This window comes from Silurus aristotelis (genome assembly GCF_946808225.1).
Source record: "Silurus aristotelis genome assembly, chromosome: 7".
NCBI lineage: Eukaryota > Metazoa > Chordata > Actinopteri > Siluriformes > Siluridae > Silurus > Silurus aristotelis.
Genome location: NC_139580.1, coordinates 26,534,593 through 26,561,464, shown reverse-complemented (window position 1 = coordinate 26,561,464; position 26,872 = coordinate 26,534,593). Strand labels below are relative to the sequence as shown.

The 26,872-nt window shown below is 36.4% G+C and overlaps 2 protein-coding genes across 5 annotated transcripts in view; both read right to left on the bottom strand.

Moving 5' to 3' along the window:
- tead4 (TEA domain transcription factor 4) overlaps positions 1–14,702 on the bottom strand; it is a 45,607-nt gene extending 30,905 nt beyond the window's left edge. The window contains exons 1-2 of one of the 2 annotated variants that reach the window (XM_083546466.1): positions 14,553–14,702; positions 4,023–4,317 (exon numbers count right to left, since the gene is read on the bottom strand). In XM_083546466.1, the coding sequence (XP_083402592.1) occupies positions 4,023–4,029 (7 nt within the window). In that variant the 5' untranslated portion in view covers positions 4,030–4,317; positions 14,553–14,702. The remainder of the gene's footprint in view (positions 1–4,022; positions 4,318–14,552) is intronic. The other variant, XM_083546467.1, reaches the window with a different exon arrangement.
- A 4,851-nt stretch (positions 14,703–19,553) lies between these two features.
- Positions 19,554–26,872, bottom strand: part of LOC310728578 (DENN domain-containing protein 2A) — a 38,232-nt gene continuing 30,913 nt past the window's right edge. For all 3 annotated transcript variants that reach the window (XM_083546234.1, XM_083546232.1, XM_083546233.1), the window contains exons 14-20: positions 24,946–25,094; positions 22,446–22,623; positions 21,800–21,841; positions 21,556–21,661; positions 20,991–21,263; positions 20,293–20,379; positions 19,554–20,182 (exon numbers count right to left, since the gene is read on the bottom strand). In XM_083546234.1, coding sequence (XP_083402360.1) covers positions 20,151–20,182; positions 20,293–20,379; positions 20,991–21,263; positions 21,556–21,661; positions 21,800–21,841; positions 22,446–22,623; positions 24,946–25,094 — 867 coding nt within the window. In that variant the 3' untranslated portion in view covers positions 19,554–20,150. The remainder of the gene's footprint in view (positions 20,183–20,292; positions 20,380–20,990; positions 21,264–21,555; positions 21,662–21,799; positions 21,842–22,445; positions 22,624–24,945; positions 25,095–26,872) is intronic.

The following is a 26,872-nucleotide window of genomic DNA, read 5'->3' as shown; positions in this document are numbered from 1 at the left end:
GCTATTTATTTAGTTAGTTAGTTTTTGTTTGTTTATTTGGGTTTAAGTCATTCACTAATTTATTATTGTTATTATCACTGTTATTATTATTATTATTATTATTATTATTGTATATCACAAGATTTACATTTAATTATTAATTTGTTATTGTTTATTCTGTTTTTTTTTGTTTGTTTATCTGGTTATTTATTCAGTCATATATTTTGTATTATTATTATTATTATTATTATTATTATTATTATTATTATTTAATTTTTAAAAATTATTATTATTACATTACCTTCATTTTTTTTAATCTTTTACAACGTGAGCCAAAAGCATGTACATTCACATTCATTCATTTTAAATTTACTAATGAAATCTTTGTCATTTGGTGAATCTTAACATCGTCATTAGGTACCTTAAATGAATAAGTAATTACAATAATAATTATTATTATTATTGTAATTATTATAAATATTATTATTATTATTATTGTATATAACAAAACACAGGACAAGTTTACCTTTTTCTTATTTACATAGTTACTTAGTTTTAGTTTGTTTATTTGTTTATTTATTCATTCACTCATTTATTATCATTATTATTATTATTATTATTATTATTATTATTATTATCATTATTATTATTATCATTATTATCATTATCATTATTATTATTATTATTATTATTATTATCATTATTATTATTATCATTATTATTATCATCATTATTATTATTATTATCATTATTATTATTATTATTATCATCATTATTATTATTATTATCATTATTATTATTATTATTATTATTATTATTATCATCATTATTATTATTACTATTATTATTATTATTATTATCATTATTATTATTATTATTATTATTATTATCATTATTATTATTATTATTATTATCATCATTATTATTATCATTATTATTATTATTATCATCATTATCATTATTATTATTATTATTATTATTATTATCATCATTATCATTATTATTATTATTATTATTATTATCATCATTATCATTATTATTATTATTATTATTATTATCATCATTATTATTATTATTATTATTATCATTATTATTATTATGATCATTATCAATTATTATTATTATTATTATTATTATTATTATTCATTATTATTATTATTATCATTATCAATTATTATTATTATTATTATTATTCATTATTATCATTATTATCATTATTATTATTATTATTATTATTATTATTATTATTATTATTATTATTATTGTAGATCACAAAACAGAAAATCTACATATTTATTTTGCTTGTTTGTTTATCTGATTATTTATTCATTCACTTATATATTATTATTATTATTACTACATTACATTTATCTTTTTTGAATCTTCTACAAAGAAAGTCCAAAGCATTTACATTCACGCCACTATGAAATATTCCTCCGCATACGAAAATTGGAAAAGAACGCAATATTCGGTGTGAGCAACATGTTGCTTTTAAAACCTCCCTCATTTCCCTCAGGTCCACTTTATCCACCTCTATACTTGCTGCGGCAACAAAAGCAAGCCACGATTCTTCAGCAGATATTGACTTTGTTTTGTTGTGTAACTTCATCCGATACATTCTTTAACACGGGTCCAAATTTCTCCCCAACTCTCGCAGTAAATAATGATCTACGCCACGATGATGTTATTACAGTGTGGCAACAGTTTGAATATTAAGCGTAATATATGTGATATATGTTTGTGTTGTCATATATATCAATATTATATCAACAGAAAGAAATAATACAGTGGTGTTTGTGGCCTGGGGGTTTGTGAATTTTGAGAAGAATGTCTGGAGACAGTGTGTTAACACTACTATGATTATATTTTTTTTGCATGTTATTAGACATAAGTGACGAGGGTACAGGGGGCAGCAGTGAGATCACATGCATGTTAATCTCTGCTAAGAGGAGAGAGGAAGATTTTGAGTTCGTCTGTCTGTCTGTCTGTCTGTCTGTCTGTCTGTCTGTCTGTCTGTCTGTCTGTCTGTCTGTCTGTCTGTCGTCTGTCTCACTTCCCTTCTCATATATATGTAATAAATATGGTCATGTTGCAGGGTTGAGGGGGAGAAGCTCGAGGTGACCTGAAAGTCAAACACACACACACACACACACACACACACACACACTGACTGACTGACTAACAGGCTGACAGTTCAGGGTTGTGTGTTATACACTAAGAGAAGGAGGGAGGGATATAGAGACATAGGGCACAGGACAGGTGCAGAGCCCAAGACTGGCTCTCGTCCCTCGATGTTTATCTGTCCCTCTCTGCCTCCTCTCCATCATCGCACACACTCAAAGGGTAAACGTCTATTCTGGTCTCCGGTTACAGCCACGCTGCCTTGAACCCCCGATCACATGCCATTCCTGACACTCCCTACCCGTTACTCACATGCCCCTTGCCTACCCCACTGGGAAGGACAGGAGCAACATAAGCACACTCTGCCCCCCTCCATCAGTATTCAGTGCCTGACTTCACTCCTTCTGCAGCAATGGCTTTGTTTAGTTGCACAAGCTTTTCCCAGCAGCTGGAGGGAGACGGTGAATAACGGCTAGAAGGATGATGACACATGATGTTTGACTGAAGATCCAGCACATGTCCCTACTCATTTTCCTTCTCTCGAACCCTCCACTTTGATCTGTCTGTGTATGCACCCTCATCAAACCATCAGCAACTCGTCTCTTATCAGTCTACAGCTCTATTTACCTACACACACAGAGTATTAATGGGGAAAATCGGGTTTTCCAGCATACAAAAGTAGGAAACTTGGGAATAAGGAATTTGTTAATTGGAGTCTATGTGGTTTTAATATAATAAAATAAATTCAATTTGACTGATATCTTTACTTTCTCCTAGAATGTGCCATTGCTGCATGTCATTTGAAAACCTCTTTCTGAACTTTGCAAAAACAGGTCATCCGTGCCACGTTCGTTTCTTCCTCTCAGTGTCATGAGGGTCAGATTTCTGGTTCTAAGCTCTAACACTAACCCATGCCAACAGCAGTCACCACACAATACCTCAAATACAAAAAAACAAATACATCTTAGGAACTTACTCAATCTTGAATATAGTCGAACTGAACTAGTGTTTCCTTTTTATAAGATTACAATAATCCAAAATGTTATTTTGAATAGTTATTAATAATAACTAAATAGTTATTTGTAGACTTTTTATGTAGAACTTTTAGTCACAAATATCAAATCCGATTTCAAGCAGGAGGTAATTTTATGTTTAAAAAAAAAAAAGCACCTTGAAATAAAATTACAAAAATTTCATTTTTCTTTTCCTTTTCAGTTAAAGATTTCTCTTAAATAAATATGACAATATATCATAAATATTAAACATTATATTAAATATTTGCTTGTTACACAAGTCAAGTTCGAAGAGCAGATTTAAAAAAACACTCAGCTAATGTGGAAAACATTCCAGTTTTGGTGCACAGGCAGTTAAAGCCCGATCCCCTATAGAATGGTAGAAGGAACGACTAAAAGACCAGAATTAGAGGATCACGTAAAAGCAGCAAAACTTCAAATGCAATGCAGTATGAATGTATGACTTGACTGTATGTATGTAGAATGTTTAACTACCTGGTGTAGCCTGAGAGCTTTAATGAGCATGCCCTGGCTGATAATGGGAAGGAAAGACTACCTGAGAAATCATATCCCTATAAACAATTTCTATAGCCTTGCTGTTTCACTACAGCACCACTAGGGGTGAAGGTTGACATTGGAAACCTTTAACATTTCCATAGTCTCATCTCCATGCCAGGTTTATAGAAGTCCAACTTTCTTTAGATACAGTATGTAGTTGAACTGGTATAAAAACTAAACATTATTGACCACAGAGGTAATAAATAAATAAATAAATAAATAAATAAAATAAGTGACAGACCGATTTAAGCCAGATTGGGATTCAGACAAGGTATACAACATATGTATATTTAGTTTTCCAAGCCTCCCATGGAAAAAGAAAAAGGAAAGGGCTCAGCAGGAGGGGCGTACCGTACATCTTGCCCTCGTCAGAGAGGATGATTTTGCGGCGACCACAGGGCGGGTAGATGGCCAGCGCCTCCTGGAAGCTTTGTTCGATATCAGGGCTCCACACGCCCTCTGCATCGTTCTCCAAAGGCTTGTCCAAAGCTTCACTCAGCTCCTCGCTGGCGCCCCCTGGAGAGGACGCCGAGACCCACTCTGCAGACAGGGTGGTGGTGGTGGTGGTGGGGATGCGCGAGACCTCTGATGGAGGGGGGGGTCCACAGAGTCGGTGCAGATGATCAGGGAGAATAGCTGACCGATCCTAAGTACACAGAAAGACAACAGTACATTGAACTACATTGAAATGCTTTTCAATTCAAGTGGGTTTGTATTGTTTGTATCTTCTGTATAGCTTATATATTTATCCTGAACCTTGCAACAGCACAGAATGCTACACAACGACTGCAATTATTGTGAGATCAGTAAATGGAAATAGGTACTGTGAAAACAAAGTTATTGCTAACAAAATGTCTGCATGAAGTATTGAAATGAAAACAAGATCATGAAGATTTCACTAGACCCTGAATGTAAGCGTATGTATTTCAGAGGCATCTAGGCACTATTACAGTCATGTGACTCATGGGTATCACTGGATTAAGTCAGATGCAAGATCATTTCGTATATATATCCCAAGATGTGTTAATCCTACTTGAAAATGCACCTCGGACAAAGACGTATTTTAGGAGGTATGAAGTGTCGCCTCACATGTAACCATGTAACCAAAACAAAGAATCACTTCGCAGCCAGACGGTCTGCCTCAAATCTGATAGCGATTGCTTCAGGTCTGGCTGATGGTACAAAGAAAAGCGGGTACACTATAGTAATTCACGATCGAGGTGGTGGAAATCATTAATTTCATTAATGGCTTCTTCTGCTCCTCAGTCAGACAGTCCACATGTTACTTTAATAAGGATTGGAGGAAAGGGGGAGATAAATATGCAAATAGAAGAATGTATATATTTTTTCAATGTTATGAGGGATATGAGAAATCACTGATATACAGTATCAACATAGCATATGCAATAAATAAAGTTGCTTTCCTTACTTTTAAATGAGTTATAATGTTTTTTAGAGTTACACTGTTGTTTTTTTTTTTTAATCAATTAACATCAAACCTCACTTGTGCTGCTAACATTAGCTGATAGCACTGTTGCTAATGAAATATTATATATTTCCAATGTCTTGGATGACTTGGGACACACACTTTTTCCTGCTGCGGCTGTGTTACTTTTTCATCACGCTAACCCATAACTTGAGCAGCCCAGCTAATTAATAACGGCGACATACATGAACTAAATTTCTTTAACGATTATTATACATTTTATCGATTAGTTGTTGCAGCCCTACTATATGGACTAAGGTATTGGGACACCTGACTTTGCCAGCCGTATGTGGTTCTTCCCCAAACTGTCACCACAAAATCAGACGCACACAACTGTATAGAATGCATTAGCATTAGATTTTCCTTGAACTAGCATGGAAATGTCCCTTGCACAAAGTAAGCTCCATGAAAATATTGTTTACTTGGATTGGACTGGAAGATTCTCCCGCTTTAGAGTTCTGACCAGAACCTTACTGAACACCTTTAGGATAAATTGGCGTCCTAATCTGACCCTACATCAGTACCTGACTTTACTAATGCCCTTGTGAGCACAAATCTCCAAAGTCTAGTGGAAAATCTTCCCAGAAGAGTGGAGGTTATTATAACAGCAAATTGAGACATGTGAAATGGAATGTTCAAAAAAGCACATTACTGATCTTATAGTCGAATGACCACAAACTTTTGTCTATATAATGTATATAATGTATCCTAGCCATTAGTTGCACCAAACATAGCAGTGTCCATGCTGTTGATTAAGTATACAGAGACAGTTCTTGCTGTCACATTCACATACACAATGAAGGACTGAAAGCATTAATGCATATCTGAGAAATTTGTGCTCGGAACTGTAGTGAAAACAGAGCTTTGACAAAATCCATTGTAAAAGGATGTGTGTGTGTGTGTGTGGGGGGGGGTGTAGCGTTGACTTGCGTACGGGAAAAGGAGGGATAGTGAGTTACAATACGTCATGTATGTGTGATTCACTTTGCCTGCTGATAGCACACAAGCTTCCTTACTGTCCTAATTAGGAATCACTGCAGCAGTGGGGGTCAGCACCAACACTAGTACATAACACAAAAATAGAGAATAGTCTGTTTTCAGTGTGCTGGGGCATGTGTGAGAAGATCAGTACACAAGAAGAATATAAATTCATAAATCTGAGATTGAAATGACACATTTACATACACGTATTAGTGAACAAAAACACAATTACATCCACATATTGGTGAATTTCAAACCTACAAATGTGAATACAAGACATTCACATATACACACACATATAATATATAGGCAAAAGTTTGAGGACACCTGGCCATAAGATTGGTACATGCTTTTTTGAGCATCCAATTCCAGATTTAGTCCGCATTTGCTCTTATAATAACCTCCACTCTTCTGGGTAGATGTTCCACTAGATTTTGGAGTGTGTTTGTGGAAATTTGTGCTGATTAAGCCCCAAGGATGCAGTCAACGTTCCAGTTCATCCCAAAAGGTGTTCAATAGGGTTGAGGTCAGAGTTCTATAGCAGGCTACTCAAGTTCTACCACTTCATCCCATGTCTCAAGAGCAGAAATGCAATAGCAAATATGTTGTATTTAATTTAGAGCAGATAAAATCAGTATAAAAATGTGCTTTCATTAATAGAATATACTGTATTTTCTACAATTCTATTTTTACAATAAGACAAGACAATGAAAGCTGAATTCTTTTTCACAATATCATATTATGAAGAATTTTAAATCGATGCAGAACATGCCATGAATGAATAGAATACATACCGTAATATCCGGACTATAAAGCGCACCCATATATAAGCTGCACCCACTGAATTTGACAAAGATTTTTATTTTGAACATAAATAAGCCGCACCTGTCTACATTGAAACTAATGAACTTTACACAGGCTTTAACGAAAGACAGTGTCTGTTACACGGTGTAACAGGTGAAATATGTTGTGGCTCCTTTAAGAGCAGAGCGGTATTTTGGGAATAGCCTGCCACTGCATTTTTCCGCTATTACTGCATGTGTGCAAGACCGAGGAATATGTCCTTATTATTTTCTGTTGCTCATTTCTTTGATAAACCCGTAACGCTGTTGCCAAGAAAAATAAAAAAGCATGAGTTTTGGAAACCTGTCTGTGATTTCTGTTGCAACTGGAGTTAGTGAGTGAGCGGTAGGTCAAACATCATAGGAACCTCATCCATATTTATGATGTGGTGCGGTCCGATTCAGTGGGAGCGCGTCTGATTTAATATAAAGAGTTTCATTGGTTCATCTGAACCCGTTTCGCAATTACATTTGTCTAATGTTATGTCGCTCAGTTTTTTGACTTTGAAGTTTGTGAAACTGGAAAACCCAGAAAAAATCTATAAATTAGCCGCTTCATTGTTTAAGCCGTGGGGTTTAAAGCGTGGGAAAAAAGTAGCGGCTTATAGTCCAGAAAATACGGTACATAGAATATCGATTAATATAGATTATTGAGTGTTGGCTTTATATACATACATAATTGGTACCAGATGTGATCAGATCAGTTACAACTGGATCTGGTGAGGTAGATCAAATACTATGCAAAGTAGAGGTTGAATTGTTTCCAGCAACAGGACACCTTGAAGTGTTTTACTGACTATGACCATTTGAATTCAATTGTAGTTGAATCATTTTAACTTACATTGTTTATAATTGCATTTGTCTCTGTGGAACAAAGGAAATCATGTTATGGCTTACTATATTAAATCTAACAGATATGTGAATAAAATAAAAGTATTGGGACACTTGAATTTCAGCCATATGTGGTTCGTTCCCAAGCTGGTATCAGAAAGCTGGTGGTGCACACTTGTTTAGGATGTATTTGGATGAAATAACCTTCAATTTTCCCATTCAATTTTTCGATAAAGATATGTTTTACATGGTTTGGAGAGGAGATCTTGAGTGCTGTAGAGCTCTCTCCTTAATCCTGTTTAACACCTTAAGGATGAATTGGAGCACTGACTGTGCTCCAGGCCTCCTCACCTCACCTGCATCAATACCTGACTTTACTAACACCCTTGCGGCAGAATGAACACAAATCTCCACAAGCACAAATCCCAGAAGATGTGGAATGGGTTTGTACAAAAGCACATAGCAAACGTTATGTTTAAAAAAGAAGGCACAAAAGATAAAGATTAAATATTTGATCATTTTTAGCATTTATTGTGCTGCTCCTAAAATGATGGTTGCTTCATTTTTATTTCTCAAGTGCTTTATATATATATATATATATATATATATATATATATATATATATATATATATATATATATATAAATATAATAAGTAATGATCTCCTCAAGCACACTCTATAAACTAGTGAAAGCTTATTATAACAGCAACTAGCGACTAAATGTGGAATGAGACGTTCAAAAAGGGCATACAAATCTTATATTTAGGTGTAAGCAAACTTCTGTCCAATTCCCAAGCTTTGGTGCACCGGAAGAAAAGCTCGATCACCAATAGAACTGGTGAAAGGAACAACTAAAACACCATAATCAGAGTAACGGAGATCACGCCTGAGTGTAGACAGTATATTACTGTTGTATCTTGGAAATCTTTTAGGAAAGTCCCTGTGTAAGTTGTTGAATCTCAAATCGTAAATCTTCAATGTTTGTCTTTGATTCGTTAATACAAATTTGCTGTTATCAAACATCAGATCATTTAAAATTCTGTATGGTTTTGCTTTAGTGATAAAAACTACTGTTTATTCGAAGTTCATGCACACGGGTCTGCACTACTGCAGATATTCCACTTCAGCTGGTTTCTAAGCACACACATGCACACAACACCTACAAATGGAAAATGAAGCATGGAGATCATGCATAATGTGAAAGAAAACTGCTAAAACCAGATTCAAATATCCTTTTAATCTAGCTACATGTGGAAAGTATGGAATATAAGTCATGAGGAGCCATAATCAAAATAATCAAGGTTCAAAAGTGTACACTGTCACACTTAGTCACCCAGTGCCTCACAGTAAAATAAAGAGCAAAGAGAGAGAGAGAGAGAGAGAGAGAGAGAGAGAGAGAGAGAGAGCGAGCGAGCACTTGTTAAATGTCTTAATGAAGTGGTGGTTAAGAGTACGTAGTTGGATTTCTGGTCCGAAGTTCAAATCTCAGCACCACCAAGTTGCCACTTCTGGGCCCTTGAGAAAGACCCTTAACCCTCAAGTGCTCAGTTGTATAAATAAAAACGATCTCAAGTCACTCCATATAAATAGTCTGCCCCTAACTGTAAATGTAATGTAAATGCATGGGGTTAAGTGAATAAGCAGTGTACTGTTAAAAAAAAAACCAGTTAAATCCAAACTTAGATGCAATCGATGGTGTAAAGGAAACTTTGTCGATTTCATTCACGGCTGCTAATCCAAGCGCGCACCACAAAGCTGAGGGACGATGACAGACTTTCCCAAGTCTTGTGTCAACCGCACTAATGAGAGGCGTGTTGCGGTTATGAGGGGACTCTAAAGATCGCTGTCGCTGCTTCGCTGCTGTCAGTCATATCAAACTCCCGATTATTCATCGCTCCCATTCTTACATATTACCTTTACGCCATATTACACTGCCGTAAATCAGGAATCGGTCCGATGAGAAGGTGTTGGTATCCTGTTTTTCTGATTCTAATCACTATAATTTAAATCAAATAATATATGTTTTATATCATTTCTTTCATTATTGTTCATATAATATGAATTAACCACATAATCAGTTATTCAGTCGAAAAAATGTATGTTGGTTAATGCCGCTTTCAGTATTGAGGTTGTGTAGTAACGTTGTGTAAGTTTTAACCCACAGGAGGGGTTTAAGGACACGGGAGTTTCCTGTTCCTGGTTTTCTCTGTAACAATGAGTCTGCTCTATAAAAAGAGAAAAACAAGTGAGAGGAATTTTTATTTTGTTGTTTGTTTTTATTTTTATATTTTTGGTATTTGGCAGACTCCCTTATCCAGAGCAAACCAGGCCCAGGAGTGGCTGCATGGTGTGGCTGGGATTTAAACTCATGACCTTCAGATGCAAAGTTTAAAGCTTTAACCACCTCCCTACTATCTTTTGATACAATTAGGAGTCAGATGAGCAATTGATTTGGAGCTATGCCTCCATATCTATCTATCTATCTTTCTATCTATCCATCCATCCATCCCTCCCACTCTTGGCATTCTCTTGATGAGCTTCAAGAGGTAGTCACCTGAAATGGTCTTCCAACAGTCTTGAAGGAGTTCCCCGAGAGATGCTTGGCACTTGTTGGCCCTTTTGCCTTCACTCTGCGGTCCAGCTCACCCCTAAACCATCTCGATTGGGTTCAGGTCCGGTGACTGTGGAGGCCAGGTCATCTGGTGCAGCACCCCATCACTCTCCTTCTTGGTCAAATAGCCCTTGATGCCTTCAGTGTGACTCTACAATTTTCATAGTCATAAAATAAAGAAAACTCTTTGAATGAGAAGGTGTGTCCAAACTTTTGGTCTGTACTGCATATATATATATTACTGTTGCCATTACTGCCGCACAGACTTGCCTCTCTCTCTGTAATGCCACACGTTGTTATATTGTGTTTTTGTATTGTATTGATGGTTTCTATAATTGCAACATGATAGTGGTGGTATTAAGAGGTGGATTAAGTTGGGTAAGTCCTCACTGAAGGCCCAGGTACCAAATGCAAAAGTGCTCCTTTACTCTGTCATCATTCGGCAATTACCCACAGGCTTTAAATCATGTTGTATACATTTTAGCGCACAGTAATACAAATTCAATCATACCTCTGGAATTTACCAAGATATATATATATATATATATATATATATATATATATATATATATATATATATATATATATATATATATATATATATATATATATATATATATATATAAACTTTTAACCCAGGTGCATCACGTGGTCCTTTCCCACCATCACATAATCACCACCGCGCTTGATCAGCTTATTAACAGTGTGTCCATGACGTATGTTTTATTCCTCACTTTTATTCCTTTACTTATTAGGCACATTTCGTTTGCATTTCTCATTTCCGTGCCTTTCACATTGCATCTGCTTTTTCCAGCTAGTGCTGAACTGTCAATGCACAGCAAGTCACAATCCCAAACCACACACTCACACACACACACACACACACACACACACACACACACCACACACAAGTGATGTGTGTGCTGACAGGTTGGATTGTTGGTTCTGTCAAAACTATCATAAACATGCATGTTGTTACATTTAGATTAAGTTTGACACAGTGATGCAACCAGCCCACTCTATACGAACTCTGGAGTGTAGTGATGATGTACTGTACAACAACGGTCACTCTTGTGTTACTTTTTCCCGCCCTTCAAGCCAAAAAGTCTCACTTTCTGTAATCTTTCAAGGGGCAAATAATTAGTCTTTGAAATTCCACACAGTTTACTTTTTCCTACCTTGCCTTTTTTTGTTCGGATAAACTGGTGACGTGAGTAAATAAATGAGATCTTCTACTAGCTATAAGTTAATCTTTAGCGCTAAATGGAACGTGTTCGAAAAGTGTCATTTTGCCTAAATATGTCTCGTTTAAACAAAAACAGGCTTAATGTGAAAAACAAAAAAACCTCTAATCTACACAAGATTGTGTTTGCATTCCGAGTCAATGCTTGTTGCAATCCTTTTAGGATCTGTTCTATTATTTCTGCATTCAATTCTGATCTAATTCATTGCTTCAGAGCTTAAAACATCTGCTGTTCATCTGCGTAAGGATGTCAGTGCGACCCTGGCACAATCATCACGGGCGAGACGGAGCACATACCACCGGTGTACTTTGGGTAAAGTCGAAAAAGTTACGTTTAAAATGAAATACCACTTCGAATAGCTTTAAAAGTGATCAGAGAGGTTTCTTTTACATTCGTCTGTATCAGTCTGTGTCAGTCTATGAATTATTACTTATGCAACACCTCGAAATAAACACACAAACATTAAGACGTGCGTTATAAGTAATGCGAATGGTTCCTTTACATTTGGAAAAGCATCAAGTGATAATTGGATGAACATTGTTATAGTTCTTGAGGTAAAATACAAATCCCATATGTTATATATAGAAAACGTTTAAACATCAAACTCCTCTTTTTACATTTCTACTTTATTTTTGCAATTAATGCAATTTGGTATCCAAAGTCCTGATCCTGAAGTGGTGTATATGTGAATAATGGATGCAGTTCAGAGCTCCATTCTCGCGCACATCAGACCTTTTTTTCTATAGTTACAGACACACGATGAGAGAACCCTTACTCTTCACACACTCTTGTGGCCACGCTACAGCTTCTCATGTAGTGGCGAGTTTTGTGAATGATAATGAAGTTGAAATGAAACTCTAATAAATTAGAAATGAAATAATTCACAAAATGAAACTATGATAAAGTAGAGATGCTTAAATAATGTATTTAAGTTAAATTTTTTCCATTGTGGGAAAAAATACAATGAAAAATATATGCTGTATGTTATGCACTCTAAGGTGCATCTATCAACGTAAAAATCCAAACTATGAGTTATTATTATTCGTTTGCAAGAATTAATGGGAAAACTAAAAAAAAAAAATACAGATGTTTGTTATTGGACCTTTCCTTGACTTTGTGTCATTCCTATTCCTTTGTTGCTCAGGATTATCGTAACGCGTCACTCAAGCTTTTCTGACCGAACGCCTCATTAAGAAAATGAACATCTTCACATTACACTTTCACCAAACACACAAAGCCAGATTCACAAACCAAACACCTCAAACGTGTCACACCATTCATGCTAAACCACAGCCCACTGCAGAAGTCTCCATACAACAGAAAAAGGAATTAAGTAAAATTTTTCTAGCATAGATTATACCGTCATTTTTTTATTTTTTTTTCTAAAATGTCGAGAACGTTCTCACGGCCAGATCGGGAAGCTTTCACCAAGGCTACGAAGGGGCTTTTACAGGAAGCTTGGTGAGCACAGCTTACACAATAGAGTTGCCAAACTGGGAGAGACGACCGACTCGGAGTGTGTTTGCAACATAACGTCAATCATTCAGAAGAGACATTTTGTGAAAAAGTGCTCTTTTTTTGTTTTACATCCACACACAAAAACATGAATGCATTTGGAAAAACTGAAAAACCTGTTCGTCTGTTACTAATATAATATATCATATATATTTATATACATAATACACACATCAGAACATGATAAAGGCCGCAAATGCAACGTGAAGCAACTCAACCCTTTTTTTCTTTTTTCTTAGCAAAAATGGCGAAATGAGTGCAAAATTGAGAAATACAAATCAAAAACTAGTGACAATGTTTAAAAAAGTTTGCATCTCCCTTTCTGAATGTGGTACATTTACTATAATAACACACGCATGCCCGATCTCCAGCTTCAACATCCTCGAAATAGCTTCTGAAGTTGTAATAGCCACTAGATGTCGGATGCCGGGCTTTTGCGAAATCAGGTCGAGATACAGGTAAAAAAAAAAAAATTCAAAAAATTATAAAATAATAAAAAAGGTTTTTCCAAACAAATTATATTGTAATTTAATTAATTTCAAAGACGAATGTCTGTACCTGCACTGCACTGTTTGTGTTAATAGGAGTTTGTGAAATGGAAAAAAAGGAGGAAAAAAGTAAAATGATAGATAGATAGATAGATAGATAGATAGATAGATAGATAGATAGATAGATAGATAGATAGATAGATAGATAGATAGATAGATAGATAGATAGATAGATAGATAGATAGATAGATAGACTGACTTTGTTCTTTTATGATTCAGCAGATAAACAGATTTTTTTAATTATTATTATTATTACTATTATTATTATTATTATTATTATTATTATTATTATAGATACATTATTATATTAATATTGACATGCCTACAGGCTGCAGATATTGGCCTGTTACATTGTTTCTGTGTATTGTTTTACACACACACACACACACACACACACCTGAAGTTTGCTGTAAATGTAAAGCTTATTACACATAATAATACATTTATTATAAAATAATAAAATAAGTTGTTGGTGTGACCTGTCCTGGTTAAAGTTCCAGGCTACTCGCGGGAAGAAGCGTGTAGTCGGATCGAAATGTTAGAATGAAAGAAATGGGAAAAAGAAAGTGGACCCAAGCACTAAAAGTATTTCAGAAACGTCAACTATTTGAGTATAATTGCGAATAATCGTCTGTGCTGAACTGTCAATGCTGCTCTGAGATCCTGAGCTGTGAACATGTTGTGATCGAGATAAGTTTGGCTTTAGAGAGCAGAACTTCATGCGGGATAAAAACACAGATGACTATTCTGTTGTTGTCTTTTTTTGTTGCTGTTGTTGTTTTTTTGTTTTGTTTTGTTTGTTTTAAGAAATGTCGTACTTACCGCTCCTGAGAGAAGAAGGCCGAGGCAGTCAGACAGTCGCTGAGTCTTGGTGTGTCGTTTGAAGGGGCAGAATGTGGAGGGAATAAGCGCAGTATTTCTCCGGCTCTGACGGTGCAGCTCGAAATGCGAGGAGGCAGGAATGTGAGGAATGGACTCAGGGAATGAGGGAGAGAGAAAGAGAGGAAGGAGAAGGAGGAGGAGGAGGACGAGAGGGGTGCGTAACGAGGGGAGGGTCCGACTTTGAAAAGGAAAAAGGAACAGTCCGGCTGTTGAATGGAACACAATCAGAGTCACGGCTCTTATCAGGATATGGATACAAGTGACCTGGGGAATGGAAATGTATAGAGATTTGAGTCAGGATCTGTTCCGATGTTGTTCTGGGTCCATTGTTTAGCTGCTGTGTTTCGTTTATAGCAGTTATTTGATATTTGAGTTTTATATGATTATAAAGAACTCTGACATGGCAGAATTGTTATATGGTGTGCCTTTAGTTTTACATTAAACAGTTTTAAACTTAACAAAGTCGGGATTTCGTTTTACAATTGTTTACGTAGTCTGATGTAGACTTTGTGTCTTCGCATCTTCCATTCAAATAAAACAGAAAAAAAAAAAAAAAATTATTTTTGTTAGTTTGAAAATTGCTCTATTCGTGAATGTACTGTTTTCTACTCAACCCAAGTAATTTACCCATTTATTTATTTTTTATGTTAGTTATCCTACACAGGGTCAAAATAGAAAAAAAAGCCTACTGATTATCCCAAGGAACTACTTTAGACACAAGGCAGAGGGACATCCTAAATGAGATGCCAACTACACACACACACACACACACACACACACACACACACACACACACACACACCGCCTGAACAATTGGCAATAGAAATGGCTATGCAGCAAGTCTTTGGACTGTTGGAGGAAACCAGAGAACCCAGAGGAAACCCCTGATATTCTGGTAATACAAAGCAGAGGTGGGATTCGAACCCAATACCCTCAAGGTTCAAGGCAAAACATGCAAACCACAAAAAAACTGTGCCTCTGAAAATTAATAACTGTGTGTGTGTGTGTGTGTGTGTGTGTGTGTGTGTGTGTGTGTGTGTGTGTGTGTGTGTGTGTGTGTGTGTGTGTGTGTGTGGAGGACAAGTGAACCTGTAGTGTATATGCTATAAATTGTACATATAAAAGTAAGTATATGTAGTTTTACATTCATTGACTCTTGAGTTTTTGAACACTAGCTGTGTGTGTGTGTGTGTGTGTGTGTGTGTGTGTGTGTGTGTGTGTGTGTGTGTGTGTGTGTGTGTATATGCAGTATATTATATGTATGAAAATGGAGGTCAAGAATTTGTATAGTTTTTTTATGGTTCAAATGAAGGAAAAAATTAATTCCACCACATCCGAAGGCATCCTATACAGTATGTCTGGTAAAGTCCATATAGTCTATAGACATAAAATGTATGTATAGTAAGGGACAGAACGTCAAACAGAAGTGTTCAAAGCTATTTTTGATGAAGTAAGTAAGGAGGTAGGTTCCCTGGTGGTCTAGTGGTTAGAATGCGGCGCTCTCACCGCTGCGGCCCGGTTCGATCCCCGGTCAGAGAACCAACCCCAGCCATTAGGGTTGCACAAGTCTTAGTGCTCGGTCCCAAGCCCGGATAACTGGGAAGGGTTGCATTAGGAAGGGCATCCAGCGTAAAAACATGTGCCATATCAAACATGCGGATGGTCCGCTGTGGCGACCCCTAATGGGAGAAGCCGAAAGAAAGATAAGTAAGAAAGGTAGCTGTTTTAATCATCACAATCTGAATGTGAAGAGACTCAGGGATATCTGTGTACCAGGGAAAAATATTTTTCATACATTTAGTGGTTAAGACATTTTAGTTCCGAAGGTCTTGAGTTCAAATCTCACCCACACCATGCTGCCATTCATAAGCTCCCCCCTCCTCTCAAGGCTCCTCCTCCACCTAGGGCTCCTAGACCATTAAGCAAGGCCCTTAACCCTATAACTGCTCAGTTATATAAATGAGATAAATGTAAGTCTAAGATAAGTGCTTCTGCCAAATGCATTCTTATGAGAGCTATAAACGTTCATCCGTAAAGTGTATATTCTCCATTTAGTAAAGCACCCCAGTCCTAGTTGTATGACGATTAAGTTGTGGACATCATATATTTGTACAGCTCTGTGAACCCTGCTACTTCCATGTCATTGACGAGATCATTTGTGTTCCAAGGTTTTGGTGGATGTAAGTGCAAGATTATAGTAGGAAAAAAATGCAGAGGAAAAGAAAACACACACACAGTAATAAAGACAGCAGAAATCCTAAGACATAAAGGAAAACATGCCTCCTTGTTGCACACACGAGTTCCATGTGTACGTATATAGGGTCTGGTGCTCATAACCGATTTAGTTTTATTTTTTCATGAATTCCATAATATATACTTCTTCTTCTTTCGGCTTCTCCCATTAGGGGTCGCCACAGCGGATCATACGTCTCCATACCCCTCTGTCCTCTACATCTGCCTCTCTCATCCCAACTACCTGCATGTCTTCCCTCATCACATCCATAAACCTCCTCCTTGGTCTTCCTCTTTTCCTCCTTCCTGGTACCTCCATCCTCAGCATTCTCCTACCGATATACCCCATGTCCCTCCTCTGCACATGTCCAAACCATCTCAATCTTGCCTCCCTCACCTTGTCTCCAAAACGTCCCACATGCGCTGTCCACTAATACATTTAATAAAACATACTAGTGCATGATATTGTCTTTTTTTTTCACATTTATTACTAATAAACCCTTTCATGATTTAGAGCATTAAGATGTACACTACATGGACAAAAGTATTAGAACACCTGACCTTTCCAAGTATGTGGTTCTTCCCCAAACTTGTTCCAGCTTGACAATGCTACATGAGGCTATGCTTTACATGGGTTGACATTGAAGATCTTTGGGATGATTGTGAACCCTGACTGCACCCCAGGCCTCCTCACATCACTTACAACAGCATGTGACTTTACTAACACCCTTGTGGCTGAATGAGCACAAATCTTCACTCCAAAATCATGTGAAATATCTTCCCAGAAGAGTGGAGGTTATTATAACAGCACATGGGGACTAAATGTGGAATGAGATATTCAAAAAGAAGCACATAGCAGTCTTATGTTTAGGTGTTCACAAGATCGTTTTTAGCATTTATTTCGGTGGATAAAGATCCTGCTTCATTTTATTTTGCTTTATATATAAATAATGGATATCATTGAAATTATATATATATATATATATATATATATATATATATATAATATATCCACATATATTGCATGTCTTACTTTTCACCACAGAAGTATATGTATTTTTCTTTTTTCACTAATGCGCAAAAGTATAGAGGCACAACATCGAAATGATTTTCTTTTAATGACATTTTTCTGTAATTAGCATCTAATGTGATTTATTTAAAATTCTTGAAATTGCAAATTTATTTGTATTTAAAAACGGTATGCTATATAATGCTCTACAATTTCATAAATATTTGAACTCTATATTAATTTTTTTTCAACATGCTACATTGCCATAAGTTTGTGGACACCAGACCTTTACACTCATGTGCCTTTTTTTTTTGAAAGTCCTATTCCAGATTAGTCCGTTCTTTGTTTGCAATAATATCCTCCACTATTCTGGAAAGTCTTTCCACTAGATTATGAAGTGTTGCTATAGGGATTTGTGATAATTTACCTTCAAGAGCATTAGTGCATAACCATCCTGATTGGTGAGTGGTGTTAAGGTCAGGGCTCATTGCGGGGCCACTTGTGTTTCTATCAATCAATACAATTGTGTGCTTCCAACTTTGTGGCAAAAAATTGAAGAAGGCTTATATGTGGGTCTAACAGTCAGGGGTCCTACATACCTTTGGATATACATTGCACAGAATATAAATTAAATAAACATGTGTAATGAATCCTATTGAAATGTGATTTTGGCAGCCTGCTGCAGTCGTGGTGATCGTATGAAATGCACAGTTTGGTCTGCTCCAGTTTCTTATTCCAATCTTCCGCAGCTGAACACTTTCACTTTCATATTCAAAGACTTGAGCCCTTCAAAAATTCACAAAGATTTTCCACAAAACGCTGGATAAGAATCGCTTTATTTCATACGGGTTTAAACAACTGCTCCAAACAAACAGATCTTTATTTTGAAATTTGCAACAGCTTCCAATCTGACCTTGCTCAATGTAAAAAAAAAAAAAAAAAAAAAAAAAATGAATACACTTATTATTTGTGATTACTTTTCTTTTATGGATTTATGCCATGGAGTTCTGCTTTGGTTTCTTCTGCTTGGAGTACAGCCATAATAAGAAATCAAGATGAAATCTTCTCAGAGGGGAAGCTAGGGATTTAAGTGAGGGAGTAAAAAAAAAAATACAAAAATACAAAAAAGAGGATTTTTTTTTTTTTTTTTTTTAGCATAATCCTGATCTTTACATTAAATGAAAATATAGGCGATATGTGTTTGTCAGCTTTTTATATATATATATATATATATATATATATATATATATATATATATATATATATATATATATAATTTGAACAATGCTATTAAGCAGGTTCTGTGAGTTGTTTCTCTTTTTTGTGGGAATTAAAAAAAATGAATAAAAATACTAGCATCAGCATAGAAAAAATGAAAGTCCTCTCTGTAGTGACCCCTAGTGGTGTAGATGGAAGACTGAATCCTTATTACTGGTGAATGAAAGTAAAAATGCAACCTGGTTATACTTTGAAACTCAAATCACAGCAACGAGACCAGCAGCTTTTTTGTTTCAGGTTTCATTTAGTGCTGTTTTTTTTTTCATTTGTTTTTTTTTTTTTTTTTAACATAACCTGCAAAAGACATAAGATATCTACATGAAGTTTATTCATCGATACAGTCCATGTCCTTGCATTTATATGCAAGTTTGTATCCCAGAACAAGTTACCCGCATCCATTACTTTCACATTCCATTCATTCCTTTCGGTTCCCAATATAAATGTCCAGTCACAGTGGTATTTTAATCCAAAATCTAAAATATACTGCCGATAAAGAGTCTGTAACCACCTAGCAAGATTTTCTGTTTATTTTTGTATTGTAAAAGCGACAAAAAAAGTATTCTGTACGATGTATTTTTTCTCTAAAAAGAATATAAATTAAATTATTGCCCCCTGTTACAGAAGTTGTACTCTATTTCTGTAAATAGAAAAAAAATATATATATATTTATATATCAGCAATACTAAAAAAATCACAAATTTTTTGGGGGGACAAGACTGTACAGGAAATTCAACTTTGGTCTGTGATTAGATTCTCCTCTAGACTTCCTACACGCATACACACGCTTAAAAACATACCAGTCTATGGTGAAACATGACCTTGGTACTGTTTAATGCAAAAAAAAAAAGGAAGATGAGCATTTATTAAAAGTTTGTTGCCAAGAATTCATGTGCAAGTTTTGTGTTATTGCTGAGCTCATGCCGTTTCTCCCTTCGGTCTCAGTCTCAGTGCTTTCATGAGGCTTCAGGTTCACGCGTTTGTACAATCGCCACTGTGGCGCTTCGTCGGCTTCACTCGCTTCACTTTTTGGAAAGGAATTTCATTTTGTGTCCTGCAAAAAAAAAAAAAAAACAGATTTATTTTAAAAATGTAGTAGTATCTGAGGGAAAAACAAAAAAAAACTAATGTATTCTTTCTCCTGAGCACCACAGAAAAGCTTACCTAGACCTTTGAGGAACTTGTTGACCCCTCGATTCTCAGCTCCAGGCAGCGAGTCCAGGTAATCTTGAGCCCTGACCTCAAACAAGCCTGTACAATGAGAGCGCGCCAATTTAATGATGTACTGTATGTGTTTAAAAATGAAAGAAAGCTGGAGGTAGCTAAGCATCTATCAATGGTGGATGAAGTAAACAAACCATGTACTTGAGTTAAAGTAAAAATACACTCGGTAACATATTACTTATGTTCTTATAAATATTTTATGTGAAAAGACTCTGTATTTCTCAGCACACTGATCTATTAATAGAATGATTTTAATGATCATGATCTCAAAATCTTCTTTTCAACTACAGTAAACAGTAAAATCACGCAAATGAGGTCACGGGTGATGTGGCGAGTTCGAGTCAGGAGTTTCGTCCATCATTTATTCCTCTAAATGTTCTGCTTGCTGTTGAACTGATGCTGAACTGTATGTTGGTGATCAGTAGATACACCAAGCGCCAATCGAATCGAGTTCAAAACAGCGCGCGCTCGACTCTGATTGGTGGCTTGGTGATTTGACCAGTTACGTTTCTGTATTTGAGTAAAAAGTACGATATTTGACTTGTATTGTAGTGAAGTAAAAGTCGCCCCAGACACACGAAAAAACAGTACAATTATATTAATTTCATTACTGTCCACCACTGGCATCTAGATCCTACCTCTCAATCCCTGCCTGCGCATCTCCCTCTCCTGAATAAAGGCCGCGAACATCTGTGTCTCCATGAAGACCTCCAGGAAACGACGCAGGCTCTTCGAGGACACGGCCTTGCGGAAGGCCTCGCGGTGGAACGATAAAGGTGTCGGGGACGAGGAGGAGGCTGAGGACTCTTCATCGCGTTCGCTGCCTCCCATGAACAGCGAGTAGTGTCCGACGATTTCCACAAAGAAGCGGACAAAAGCCTCAGATACCACAGTGCTCAGAGAGCAGTGTTCTGAAGAAAATACATAGGAATACGTATGTTTTTGATGCAATCAGCAAACACAGGGTTTGTGCATCAAATCGGTAATGAAGCCGAAAAATGAATTGACCCTTAAAAGTCCTTAAAAGTTTGTTATTCTGTTTACTATTATGAATCACTCAGTAACTACAGAGGACAAAGTATCACCTTAAGTTTTAGAATTATTAGGGTGTAGACTAGAAAAGGTTAGTCATGAAATGGACATTTTTTTCTATTTATGCAAGCTTATGGTCATCTAGACAGCTTCCAGAAACAGAAACAATACCCGTGGGGAGGTCTCCTCTGTCAAAGGCCAATTCTCTCCTCTTCTCTAGAACATACTCAAGAGCAGTCTGCAGTTTGTGAGGAAGAATAGAGTCTTCATCATCCATCTAAATAAATTAAAAAAACACACACAGTACGACCGGTGACGAATGTAACGTAAGACCTCTATGAAATGAAATTGCCATTCCACTCAGCAACAGCTTGTTACCAGGCTTTCACAGGAAGGTAATAATGTTCAACAGTACCTGTCGTAGGAAACGGCTACTGCCAAGGTCCACCACCAGGACCTGTGCAAGAACAGAGGAGAGAGTAATGTCATTTCCTGCGAGTGTGCCAGTTTCGGCGTTATCTCTGCACTGCTATTGTTAAACCGAGAGAAAGTAGGTCAGGGTTCAGGGCAGGCCGGGTAGCCCACCTGAACAGGAAGTGTTCATGGAAAATATTAGAAAACAGATTGCCCCTTTGACCTCCTGGCCAGTACCATTTACTCTCCACAGACACTATTATTAGAAGGATTCGCTCCTCTTTTTTTCATTGCGTTTTTCTTTCTTGAGTCATGATATAAACGCATCATGACTCGCAACTGGTGATTATTTTCCTACCGTGTTTTGTACCGACAAGCTAAACACATACTAAAGAATGAAACTTTCCCGGGACACTTAAAAGAGTGAACTATACATTACGATACTGGTATTAAATCTTTTTCCTCGCCACAGTCGCTCCCTGATCTTGCTCATCGGGGATAAATTCACATAATTCATCTATGGTTCATTTTTGTTCTACAATTCTTACATTCTGTAAAGCTGAAAAAACATAAACTTGAATTGAATTAAATAATAATAGTATTTACCAAATCAAGCTTTTGAAAACGGATGGACAAGGGGGTCTTACCTCTTCTAAAGGGAGCTCCTTGAGTCGAGGAAGAGAGCTGGACAGCAGGCCCACAATAAAAGGAGTTGGAGTGCAAACGATGTCCATCATAGCAGGGGGCAACACAGGGATATATGTGTGCTGCCATGTGAAGGGATAGAGCAGGGCCACTACTGCATGACAACACTGAGACAGTGTGCTGGATAGAGACAGAGACCGAGAGATTACATGACATTACATTGTAATTTTCCAAGCACTAGTACAACAAAATAGCGTTCAGTATCAGTACCAGGTAGTTCAATAGTAGTAAATTGGTTACAAATTGTTGGACACCTGACCATCATTCATAGGAAGCACAAAATATCCAATAATATATTAGTATCTGATCTCACTAATGCCCTAGTGGCTGATTGAGCACAAATTTCTCCAAAAATCTATTCGAAGGTTTTCCCAGAGATAATTTTTATAAAATAGAAAAGTCTTTATTTGTCAGATATACATTGTTGTGAAACTCTTGCTCAGAAGCTGTGGTCAGAGCACAGAGTCAGCAATGATACAGCGCCCCTGGAGCACAGAGAGTTAAGGGCCTTGCTTAAGGGCCCAAGAGTGGCAGCTTGGCGAAACTGAGGCTTGAACCCCCGACCTTCCGATCGGTAACCCAGAACCTTAACCATTGAGCAACCGCCTCCAAGCAAATGGAAATAAATCTGGACAAATGGCTGCGCAAAAACCATTGGTTATTTAGTAGAGAATTTAGAGAGAAATGCCAGCAAATTCACTAAATAATAAACACAGTAATACCTTTAAACAATATGTCTTCCTTTTTATTATTATAGTTCTTATGCCCAGAATTTTCTTTTATAACTTGGACAAAAGTATTGGGACACCTGACTTTTCCAGCCACATGTGGTTCTTGCCCAAAATGCTGTTCCAGCATGACAATGCCCTTGTGCACAAAGCAAACTCCATGAAGATATGCTTTACATGGGTTGAAGTGAAAGATCTTCTGCTATAAAGCTCTATAAAGCTTTCTGACGCTAAACAAGTCAGTCAGTGTTATGTGCTTTAACATTTTGACCACGAGGGGGCGCTAAGGTACAATACTACTACTTTTACTAATTCGATAACTTAAATTTAGATATTAAAGATGAGTTTATTATACGAAATAATGATTGCATTCTTTAACAAATCACTCACATAAATCATTGTGGGCAATATTAGATTAAATCCATCCAAAATTTGTCATTAGCAAAACTGCAAACAACAACACAAAAGTTAATTTGTTGCATCTGCAAGCGAGTCTGTTTTCATTTATACTCCTTCAATAACAATTTGATTAGATGGAGCCAAATTTCCACTCATTTCTGAGCAGTGACACGTCATCCTTCTCTGAAATCATCTTGTTCATTCGAAACGAGCACAGCGCAAGGACATCCGTTTCGGTTGCGTCAGGTCGTGTTGCACACTGCTGGCAGCAGGATTTCGGGACGGAGGAGAGGAATTTGATGTTTTTAAATTTGTCAAAATGTACACAATGCAGTCGATCTCTATTTCGCTCACTCCAATGCCTGGCCCATAGCAGATTTTTCCAATAGAAATAAATAATAATAAAAAAAAACCTGTGACTTTTGTTTCCATGGCAACGTTATAACAGTTCGGCATTTTTTCCTCTAAGACGAACGATTCCAGGGGCCACAACTTTTTTCCTTCACTTCTGGTGCCACATCTCTGTTTGTCTCCTCTGCAGAATGTTTATTAGATTAGGAGAAACTAAATTCTCCAAATGGTAAAAAAAAAAAAAAAAAAAAATTACCAAAAAAAAACAATCTCAAAATCTCTACCTCAAAAAAAATGACAAGCACGTATAAATATTTCACATATAGGCCAAATGAACTATAACAAGATAATAAATCCAATTTTCAAATCATTTTTATTTGAATTTCCCTCAATGGACAAAACTTTGTGGACACCTGACTATATGATCTGTATGTGATTGTGTGTGTGAACAACCCATTCCACATTTAGTCCCCATTTTCTCGTACAACAACCTTCACTCTTCTGGGAAGATTATACACAGGAACTGAGAACATTGAGGAGGTCTGGGCTGCAGTCAGCGTTCTAATTCATCCCAAAGGCGTTCAGCAGTGTTGAGGTCAGAGCTCTATAGCAGGAGATCTTCCACTCCAAGGCAGGTAAAGCATATCTTTATGGTGCTGGCTTTGTGCACAGGGAACAGGTTTGCGTCTCCTAGTTCAAGTGAAGGGAAAATCCAATGCTACTGGCCATTCTATACAATTGTGCCTCCCAAATTTGTGGTAATAGTTAAGGAAGAATACATACAGCTGAAAAAAAATAAAATAAATAAAAATCAGGTGTCCCAATACTTTTGCCCCTATAATGTTGATTAATTCTACATTCGTTTTTTTTTTCTTCTCGTAATAGAAGATCAATCTGACTATTGTTTGCGCTCTTGCCAAGATGTTAGTTTTGTTTTTGAAGTGCACAACGGATTCAATAATACCTGAGCTTATCTGCTGTGAAGATCACTCTCCGCTCCAGGACCAGTGAGGCGAAGACTCTCAAGAGGAGACGCAGATTCAAAGACGAGAACAGACACTCGAAATCTACGTGTTCCAGCCGGGAATCAGAGGGACGACACAGCTCTATTACCTGAGAGACAGAAAGCGAAAATGAATGAGATTAAAATGTAAGCTAGTAGTACTACTTAGAACACATAGTTTATTAATGATATCAGCTGATATCTTCTCTAATGATAGAACTATTGTATGATAAGGATAGTTTCCCGTTGGAGTCTGGTTCCTCTCAAGGTTTTTTTTCCTCATATTATCTTAGGGAGCTTCTTCTTTCCACCATCGTCACTGTTAGAGAACTTTTAAAGAGTAATTTATGGATTTGAAAGTTATATTCTTTCTTTCTTTCTTTCTTTCTTGTTTGTCTGTGTTGTTTTCTTCCTTTTGTTCTTTCTTTCTTTCTTTCTTTCTTTCTTCCGTTCTTTCGTTCTTTCTTGTTTGTCTGTGTTGTTTTCTTTCATTCATTCTTTGTTTCTTTTTTCTTGTTTGTCTGTGTTGTTTTCTTTCTTTTTTTCTTTCTTTCTTTCTTTCTTTCTTTCTTTCTTTCTTTCTTTCTTTCTTTCTTTCTTTCTTTCTTTCTTTCTTCCTTCCGTTCTTTCTTGTTTGTCTGTGTTGTTTTCTTTCTTTTTTTCTTTCTTTCTTTCTTTCTTTCTTTCTTTCTTTCTTTCTTTCTTTCTTTCTTTCTTTCTTGTTTGCCTGTGTTGTTTCCTTCCTTTCGTTCTTTCTTTCTTTCTTTCTTTCTTTCTTTCTTTCTTTCTTTCTTTCTTTCTTTCTTCCGTTCTTTCGTTCTTTCTTGTTTGTCTGTGTTGTTTTCTTTCATTCATTCTTTGTTTCTTTTTTCTTGTTTGTCTGTGTTGTTTTCTTTCTTTTTTTCTTTCTTTCTTTCTTTCTTTCTTTCTTTCTTTCTTTCTTTCTTTCTTTCTTTCTTTCTTTCTTTCTTTCTTTTTTCTTTCTTTCTTCCTTCCGTTCTTTCTTGTTTGTCTGTGTTGTTTTCTTTCTTTTTTTCTTTCTTTCTTTCTTTCTTTCTTTCTTTCTTTCTTTCTTTCTTTCTTTCTTTCTTTCTTTCTTTCTTTCTTGTTTGCCTGTGTTGTTTCCTTCCTTTCGTTCTTTCTTTCTTTCTTTCTTTTTTTCTTGTTTGTCTGTGTTGTTTTCTTTCTTTCTTTCATTCATTCTTTCTTTCATTCATTCTTTCTTGTTTCATTCATTCATTCATTCTTTCTTTCTTGTTTGTCTGTGTTTCTTTCTTTCTTTCTTTCTTTCTTTTTTTCTTTCTTTCTTTCTTTATATAAATAAATAAAATTGAACTGAACTGAAGGTTCCATCCATGCTGTCCCACCGGAGGAACCTCATAATGTTTCACATTTTATGGGACACGTGAATTTCCTAGCCATATGTGGTTCTTTTTCAAACTGTTATCGCAAATCTGAAGGCACACAATTGTACCCAAAAACCTGTTCCAGCATGACAATGCCCCTGTGCACTAAGCAAACTCCATGAAGATATGCTTTACATGGGTTGGAGTGGAAGATCTCCACACTGACTTCAAGCATATATATAGAACAGCTTTGGGTTAAATTGGAATACTGACTGCACCCCAGGCCTCTTTACCTCACCTACATAAGAATCTGACTTTACTAATGCCCTTGTGTGAGCACAAATCTCAACAAACACACTCCAAAATCTAGTGGAACATCTTCCCAGAAGAGTGGGAAGAGAATAAATAAGAGAATTATAAGAGCAAATTGGGACTAAATGTGAAATGTGATGCTCAAAAACCGATGATTAGGTGTCCACAAAGTTTTGCCAATATGGCAATGTGGAATCCCACACCCCTTTAGAAAACACAGAGCTTTTGGC